This window comes from Rhipicephalus microplus, unplaced genomic scaffold (assembly GCF_043290135.1).
Source record: "Rhipicephalus microplus isolate Deutch F79 unplaced genomic scaffold, USDA_Rmic scaffold_21, whole genome shotgun sequence".
Taxonomy (NCBI): domain Eukaryota; kingdom Metazoa; phylum Arthropoda; class Arachnida; order Ixodida; family Ixodidae; genus Rhipicephalus; species Rhipicephalus microplus.
The window spans coordinates 5,657,483-5,666,788 of NW_027464594.1; the positions used below are offsets into that span (position 1 = coordinate 5,657,483).

General features: G+C 44.9%; 1 protein-coding gene across 1 annotated transcript; it reads right to left on the reverse strand.

The window, feature by feature from the left end:
• Positions 1-224: 224 nt before the first annotated feature.
• On the reverse strand, positions 225-5,304 carry LOC142785357 (sulfotransferase 1E1-like). The gene is made up of 2 exons (XM_075883834.1): positions 5,178-5,304; positions 225-1,228 (listed from the first exon to the last, which is right to left on the reverse strand). Exon 2 carries the CDS (start codon positions 1,211-1,213, stop codon positions 254-256), a length of 960 nt encoding a protein of 319 aa, XP_075739949.1. The 5' UTR covers positions 1,214-1,228; positions 5,178-5,304; the 3' UTR covers positions 225-253.
• Positions 5,305-9,306: the final 4,002 nt, after the last annotated feature.

The following is a 9,306-nucleotide window of genomic DNA, read 5'->3' on the forward strand; positions in this document are numbered from 1 at the left end:
GTTAGTTGCAATGTGCTCGTGCGAAAGCATGCTGTTTTTTGTTTTCACTGTCTTGTGTTTTCGCGAAGTTTTTCGCTTCGTTGATTACGTACCAACCGGCCTAGACAAGCGTTTTAGTGGAAGGATCACTGAGCACAATAGTTTAGCAGCTATTTCTGAGCTTCTTTTTGCCTTTCCTTTTGGCTGAATGTGTCCAGCCATGCAAACATATCAAGCACACAAAGTTGTTTCAAGCACCAGGATGCGCGACACTTTATTCGGTATCCTGAATGCGTGCCTTCGCATCAGCTCGTATATCCTTCCAGAGGTCCAGGAAGGAAGACGTCTTCTCCGCCTCCTGAATCCTGAGCTCCATCTGCCGAAGCAGGGCGGGCGTGAAGTAATTCTTCCAGCTTCCAACCTTACCGTTTCTTACGTACGAGTACTTGTTCTCTTCCCCGTCGTGGCCTTTGATGCAAGTGATCTTTTCGCGCGTGAAGACGTCGCTCCACTGGGGGTTGTCTCCGGCACTCAAATCCACGACCACCACATTGCGCATGTGATCGGGCTGCGATTTCTCCAGCACTTTTTGGAGCAACCCTTCGTCCTTCTCGAGAGCTCGGCCGTACTGTTCTCCCAGGAAAAACGCCAGCCTCAGCGCCACCTCTCGGCTGTTTTCTTTGAGTTCCTCGTAGGTCAAGAAGAGCACGTTCGGTTCGTCCCTGAGTGCGTAGCCCGCGGCAACGTGTTCGAAGTAGTCGCCGTAACCGAAATTGCCACTCACAAACGTGTCGACAAAATCTTCGAACGATCCGTTATGGAATTTGAAATTGCTCCAGTTGGTCATCATGAGGTAGAATGACACGCAGACGTCCCACGGATTGCGGGCGAGGTAGACGTACTTGGCTTCTTCGTTCATCATACGCTTTTCCAATGCCAAATGTGTAACGAAAGATCTCAGAGGGAGGGACGAGCTGTAGTCCTTAACGTCCATGTACTCGAGGAACCGCCATTCTTCGGCGAATTCTTGGTAGGTCGTCATCGGTTGTCCCCCTCTGAGAATCATTTGCGTGATGTACATCAGCCAATGCGTTCCGCTCTTTGGAAATGTCACCTGCACGAGGTCTCCTTTCGTTGCCTTGAAGGTTAGGGCTTCTCTTAGTCGGTCGGGATTCAGTACAGTGCATCTCGCAACTCCGTCTATCATTTGGCAGGCCGGCCTTCTTCTCTGCATCTTCACCGAGTGCTTCTGCGAAGTGTAAAGTAACGTGAGCAACGTATTCGCTGAGAAATGCTCATTTAAACGAAAGTGTTTTATTCCTGATTCAGCAAATTGAATTGTCAAAAAGTAGTTTCAAAAAAGTCAAACAGGCAGAAGTGCTAACTGCCAATCATAGACATTTATTCAAAACTACAATCACAGATATGCAATATGCACAGGCGCATACAACCTTGAGATAACAGCAGCAAAAGCAGAGGCAAGTGCGGGAGAGCTCCTTAACAAGGCATCAACACGATGGCAAATGCATTCACAAAAACGTGAAATGTAAAAAATCTGCTTTTTTGGAAATGTAAAGTGTAAAAGCGTAGACAACTTCGCAAATCAGCAGGAAAAATATTAGCGTGAAAAACATGAAAAACTGGGGAAAGAACCAGCTGGGAATATTTATGAATAGCATTTATTTGTTTGAAAGAAAAAAAATGGCAGTGGCATTAAACGCGAAATTTAGGTGCACAATTTCAATTAGGCCTACGCGTAATTCACACAGTAGTCGAATAACGACGTATTGAGTTAAAACGGAGTAGAGCGATCTTATCGAAACTATTTTTTACAACAAAAAGCACGACATTGACGGCGAGATCTGTCCATGTGCTATCATGAATATTTCATCAAGAGAATATTCTGAGTGCACTGTAGGGAATTTCATCTTTACCAAGTTGTTGAAAACAGCTTACTTGAGCAATTAGGAAAACGCGGCTGAGCCCTCTTCGTTAGAATGTGAACAAGAAAGTGAAACGTGTCTTTACAGTGGTAGCTGAGCGTTTCTTGTGCTTCCTTTCGCCAAAAGTGTGAAGGAGTGAATGCTACAGCAATTATCAGCGAAGTCAAGCGAAGAACGACAAGCAGCTCGAAACTTCCAGAGCGAACCTCAAGTGTAAAGCACGCATGAAATGAGCATAGACAGGACGATCGAGCACGGACTAACAACTGTCACAGCTCGACATATCCAGCAATCTGTGCAAATATAAACACATCTGCAGAGAATGCACTAATATACACAAAGCAAGCGCTAAAACTGTCACGAATCTTGAATCTTCGTGTGTCAGTAGCATGCTCTTTTTGTAAACGCGGCCGCGGAAGCGAAAAAAGTGACCTTCGTGTTCCCCCGAATCACAAGTCTGATGGGCGCGCTCGCAGGAATGACCACGCCTCGTGGAGGCGCGCGCTCATCGAAACGCGAGACGACGACCTTTATACCACGCCCAACGCAATCTCCTCGCAATGTATCACTACTGATTACGTATGCGCGCTGAATTTGCGCAGCTCTGAGGGCCACCGAACTGTATATGGTGTATATATATGGCATGCAGTTTGCATTCTAGACACCGGATGCTCCGTGGACTTGTAGTTAGCGGCGCACAATGTAGATTAGGAGGCGGCTGGCTCGACGCCCCGTGACGGAACCTTTTCTTCTCTATTTTTTTTTTGCAGTGTGTTAGTATATATGTTACAACGTCATATCCGTGATGGAAATACGACAGCAGAGCCTTGGTGCCCCCCCCCCCCCTCCCATAAAACACTTTCGTGTTTAAAGGTCTACAGAGAGCGTAGTTTTGCTGCCAGGTGGGATGGATGGATGGATGGATGGATGGATGGATGGATGGATGGATGGATGGATGGATGGATGGATGGATGGATGGATGGATGGATGGATGGATGGATGGATGGATGGATGGATGGATGGATGGATGGATGGATGGATGGACGGACGGATGTGGGTGGGTGGGTGGGTGGATGGACGGAAACAAATAAATTTAACTGATCATTAAGACAGGTAAAGCATAGGGGACGTTATTGGTGGTCTTTAACTGCAACTCTCTTTGCTGTAAACAAAAAAAGAACTTAAGCGGATAAAAACCGTCTGCACGACCCGCTCAATTTGTACCCACAATATTCCAACTGCGCGTCCATTTCTCAACTAACTCAGCTTCGACAGAAGCGCTTCTCTGTCTTTTTGGTTAGGTTTTTCCATGCGTGTGATCTTTGGGAGTGCTATAGCCAACGGGGAGCGAAAAAATGATCTTCGCACGAAAGCTCAGCTGGCGAATCAATCCTGGTATGCCAACCTGAGGCATTAGGTCTGCCGTGGGGAGGCCTTCGCTATAAATCAACACAGAAGGGGACTTTTTTTAGAGAGACTCGTTTATATGTTTGACACAACATAACTGAACAATTAGACCGAGTGAAGCATCAATAATGGTGATTGTTGTTTTTAGCCGTAGTGTGGTGGTTGTGACGTAGATTGAAGTGAACTAAAAAGCACAAAAGATGTTCTTTCTGTCACTGAACTCACAAGCATCGACATGAATGAAAGGCTCCGCCAAGGCGAATTTAATGCGTCAGGTTAGCGTACCTTGGTTGATTAGCCAGCTACTACTTCGTACGGAGATCACGTGCCCCATGGTGCCCTCAGGCAAGAAGAGTTTTCTGACTCACTACGCGAGGTGCGAGCGTGAAGTGACTGAAAATCTGACGAAGCCTGTGACGAAGCCTAAAAAACTCTCAACCAGATGTGCCTAGCCTCGCCATGTGGCTCCACAAGATATTCTCTGCCTCCACGAGTGTACGAGATCCACGGAAAAGTTAACGCCAGGGACTCTGGCACACCATGGATACTGGCAACATACTGAGAACCCAGTACACAATAACGCTGTACTGAGATTGCTGGTAGCCTTAGCAATCCCAGTTACTTTGTAGCATACATTAGCGAGGTGGCACAACAAATCTGGCTTTAGATACACAAAACCTTCAGTAAAAACAAGCTAACGAGTGCCTCAAAGTTCAAGTTTACATTACGCGCCCCTGTCTGACCCTTTGTCAACTTACCTTCAGAATATCTGGGTACACCGAGGTACACCAGGGTGTTAGTTTTACTGGGAAGCACAGGGTAGCCAACATAAGGCATGCTTACACCACTAAAATTGAGCGATGTTTAGGCGGCTTTCTAGTCTAGTGCCTACGAATAATGCTGGTTAACGCTCCCAGAAAATACGTTCACGGAAACACTCAACAAACTGCAGAAGGAGGCACGTTTCGTCAGAACTCGGTCGGTAGAGTATCGGACGTGGTTACCGGGTTACTGGCGATTTTTCACACACTGCAGTTAAGGGCAGCGATTACTGTCAACTATGCCTCCTCGGGCCTATATGTATGTCTGATACAGTTTGTTGTGTCCAGCCATCATGTATGTTATGAACTCTTACAGAAAGTAAGGATCATATGAAGTACGAAAGTTATAGTACCAGCTGACTGCGGCGAATATCGGAATTTAAAATGTGGAGCGTTTCTCAGTCGCACGACTTCACACGTCGGCAGCGATGTCCACACCCCCACTGCGCATGCTCGCACCTCGCGTATCGTGCCGAATGCTTCCATTTCGCACCAACTGTTTCCTCCCAGCCCATCTCTCGCCTCGCAAGGCTGACGCAGGCAGCGTCTGCTAGTAAAAACCGACTGCTCGAGCTGCACAACCGTTCACTGGCCACCCCGTGGCACTGGATCGCACATCAGTGTCCCACCACTCGTCAGGGGAAACTCTTCTCATTTATTCAATACATAAGAATAATAAAAACGAAATAGCTATTCAGCACTCCCCCACCACACCCAACTACGCAACCCATCCGCGACGCATTTAATCAGGTTCCCCCCGGGAGACGATGCGGGCGACACTTTTTACATCTTTTCAACAGCAGCGTTCACAGTGGCTACGCACTATAATTACTACCTGTGTCTCAAGTGATGCTTGCAATAGACGAGACCTTCTAATAAGGAGCATAAACTTATATAAGCAAGTTTTCATAAAAGTAAACTTCAGTTGTAGAAGTTCTTGCATTGTACTTCACTTGTCAAAATAACACCGACGGTATTTCTGGTATGACATAATTGCGTAATAGCGGAAGTTAGAATTACTGCTCACCTGTTTATTTTCGAGCGTCAGCTTAGTGGGCAGGGGGGGGGGGGGGGGGGGCTTCAGTGCTCCACAGCCGTTGTACAGCAGCCGGGCGAGAGGGGCGTCCTATCCTTTGACAATAAATGTTTCCGCGAGCGCTGTCAGTCGTCCAAGCCGGCCACTCGTGACGCTTGCGTAATGATTTATCGCAAGCCAGGGGCTTCCAATTGTGTGTCCAATCACTCCAGCAGCTCTCACTTCTTTTTTTTTTTCCTCGAAGCAACCGGAATACATTGCCTTATCAGTTCCGTGGGAGTAATGAAATGCTCCTTCTTTTGTTCTGACATTTCATCGCTGCGTTCACAATACGATAACACAACTCGGGAGAGTACCCTGCTTATCTCAAGCATCAACACTATGCACACATTGCGAATTAAAAAAAAACATTAGCACACTTCTGAGCTCTCTCCGTAGATTAGCGTATTTCCTGCGATGAATTGAACTCATTGATACGGCATCTCTACATTCCAAATGACCTTTCTTTTGCTGTGTTCAATATACTGCAAGCAGCGGTACATATTGCCGCTGGTGGAATGCAAAATTGGCACACCTGTAGTCTCGGAAGTACTCTTCGGGGCAAAAAACGATGTCATATCTGCGAATCAAAAAAGCTCAGAAATCTAGGAGTTATTATTAGAAACGTATTTTTAGGCAAGTTTTCATCAACGCCATAAAAGCCAGCATAGCCAATACGTCAGACCCCCATGCGGTTTATGCTATATACAAAAATATTTGTGGTATGCCATATTCTTTCTGCTGGACTTGCTAGCGTTTTCTTTATAAAATAAGTGTTCGAAGAACCAAAAAGCTGACGATCTACTGAGTCCGATGTCTGAAACACGCAGCCCGAGGCTTTAATAAAAATAAATGTTCGTGACTTTGCCTGATCGAATATTGGCGTTGTTTGCTCGCTCGTTGCGTATAATAACGCTTTGTTCGCGTAAGGAACGATACTGATCTCAAGGATTTCATTTTTACCCCCCCCCCCAATGTACTAACTACGGGTCGCACCTAACTACGCAATAAAATCTTCATATTTTGCAATCGCTGCAGAGTTTTAAATCGTTTTGAAAAACAGTAACTCTATGTTTCCCGCACCCTCACGCTTTGTTTCTTTGGAAACCACCCATCTATGTGATGTGGGGAATTCATTCTCCTTTCAAATGGTAGCGTTAGATGGTATTTTCTTCACCACCTTCCCGTCATGCTTTACAACACCAGCAACGAAAGTTCAGCTAGAGGGTACGTTCACTGTAGCATTGTATAATAGCGCAAGTAAGACCGAGAGACACAGGCGAGTGAGGTGGCATAGCCACCTAATAACGGCGATAAGACAGCTAGAGAGGTAACCGAAGCTTTATTTTGTTGAAATATTGGGAAACAAATGCATCAGCCTGGATAATTGTCTTTACACATTGATCTTAGCCAAACGGCCGAGAAAGGTTACTTCTCTCACACCAAAGTGGGAAGGAACCCCAAACCAACAGCTACAAAGCTTGAGCGTGCCTGATGCCCAGCGGCAATATATTCATGCGATATAATGACGGAAGAAACTGAAACGAAGTAAGCGAGTGAAAATTGATGTACATTGCACAAACTGGTGTAAGGTAACATGAAATAAATATAAAGTAGAATAAAACAACGCAACTTGCAAGAAAAAAGATGTACTCCGCTATAGTAAACACGCACACAGAAAAAAAAAACAAGTGACTTATAAACCGCACCTTACAAAATATTTTCATGCTCTTTAGGCATTAGGTTCAGTAAGCGACCATCACCTTTTTTGTATTTCTTTGAAATCGTCGGTACAAGAAATTTGACGGCTTCGCCTCCACAGCTGGTTCTTGTATGAGAAATTGTCCACTTATTTGTATGAGAAACTGTCCCCTAGTTTTGCCTTTTAAGGTCAAGGTAGCTAGACATATCAAGGACTGCATTATAAGAGCAATTGAAACCCTAGAGCAATGCAACGGCCGATGTTCAAAGGTAGTGGTGTGTTCAAAATAAACTGTGAACGCTTCAGATCACTATAATCACTCTACTATGGGAGAGCTATAAGATGTCCCAGACAAGGCGACGAGAATGAACCAAATAGGCAGCCCCATCTCGATGAAAATGCAACAGCGGTAACGCGGATAATATTTCATTCAAGAAAAAAATATTTCGTGCGAGCTCCATAACCCATAACAGCAATGTAGCTCACGGCCTTTTTTGTACTACAAGTTGAGGCTAGGTTTTGATGTCGTTCCCCAAAACAAATCACAGTAATGTGTGCGTGCGATTAAAACAGAGCATGATAAATTATTAGCTTAAAGTCGGTAAAAAAAACAAAACGACACCTGAACAGAAAGCCAACTGCCTGATCCGAGTTCTTTCGAATGTGAACTACGTGATTTGTCCACATCTTTGACGAATCGAAGAATAACCCACGTGACCTTAAAGAATCTCTTATGTACATTTGATATTTGCAAAGCACTTGACGGTTTTTAGGGGAAACCACTGTATTTATGGGCCGAAAGAAAGCTATACTCTGTTTTTTTCGTATTTATTTTGTGTTTTTTGTATTCATTTCTCGTTGACCACTCAGTCAATGCTTTAGGAAAATTTCCTTCTCGTGTAAGGTGGTCGGTGGTGTGGCCGCTAATAAATATTGTGGTGTCATCGGCATAAAGAATGAACAGTGCGTCAAGGCAGCGAAAAAAAGATGAAAAGGGAAGCCGGGAGGTTAACCAGATATTAGCATCCGGTTTCCTACCCAGCACTGGGGAGTGGGGAACCGGAGCAAGAAAGAGGGTGTAGGGAAAGAGAGAAAAAAGGGAGAAAGAAAACGCACGTGCACGCAAGAAATACATGTTTAAAATAAAGGTTAAAAATAAAAGGACCATGCAGACTGGCTTGGGGAGCCGCGCATTTGATGCACCGCACAGCTGATTACTGGCCACTCAGAGCAACTGCTTGACCGCGTTGATTGAAGTACGACCGAAAACATGAAGAAAAGGACCTTGTGTACTAACTCATTCACCATATGAATTAAGATCTCATGATTTGGGGAGTTATATGCCATAATCAAAAATATTAATTACCGAAGCGTACATTTCTTCTGGTCAGTATTACGTAAACCCATTTTTCTTTGTAAAGGTGAAGCAGTCTCGGTCGATTTTCTTTTACGAAAACCGAACTGAAAATCGGTTATTATTGGATCGTTTACATAAAACTGGCGTCTCTCTTCAACAAACTTTTTTCAAAGTTTGCTGAGATTATCAACAGCCCGGAAATCAAACGATAATTAGATACAATGTTTTTTTAATGAGAAGCATTTCTTGGTGAACTTCGGCGACTTTGAGCGCGTCTATCTATCTATATATCTATCTATCTATCTAGCCGCTTACGTTTGGCTCCTCTTGGGATCACCCTCTTAACTTGGGATCACCCTTAACTTGGGATCACCCTCTTAAGCATGGAAGGGTAAGATGGTTTGACGATTATTATACGGTGGTCAAGAAATGAATATTGTCCCAATTCCGTCGCGCACGTCGTCAAACATGTCCCGTCAGACAGTGGCACATACACACGGGCGAATATGTGCCACTGGTATGCGGGTATGTGCCACAGGTGACGGGCACTTAGATCTACCCAGGAACGACGAGAACACACGAGGACATTTCTAACGCGTCAGCGTTAAGCAGTACTCGACACCGGTAGTGTTGACCCAACTAAGGCATAGAATAAAGGTCATTGTTAAGAAAATCCTGACATTGGCAACGCTGACCCTCCGACGAATGGAAATAATAAACTTCAGAGTCCCACCAGTAATCGAACCCAAGCATTCTGCGTGGCAGTCAAGCATTCTACCCCAGAGCTACGCCAGATCTCGGAACTACTTTTCAAATAGACGCTAATCTTCCTGGAACGTCAATAGTGGTTGCAGTACTGCGTACCCAATTTTATAAATATCACATATGTACTCCTTTGATACAGCCATCACGTTGGGCTAACATCAATTGTAGTTAGGTGCAAAGAGCTCAAGTGGATTTATATAACAGTGCCCAAGGCCAGCATCGGCGCTTCATATCAGCTTCTGGTTTTTCTGATACGC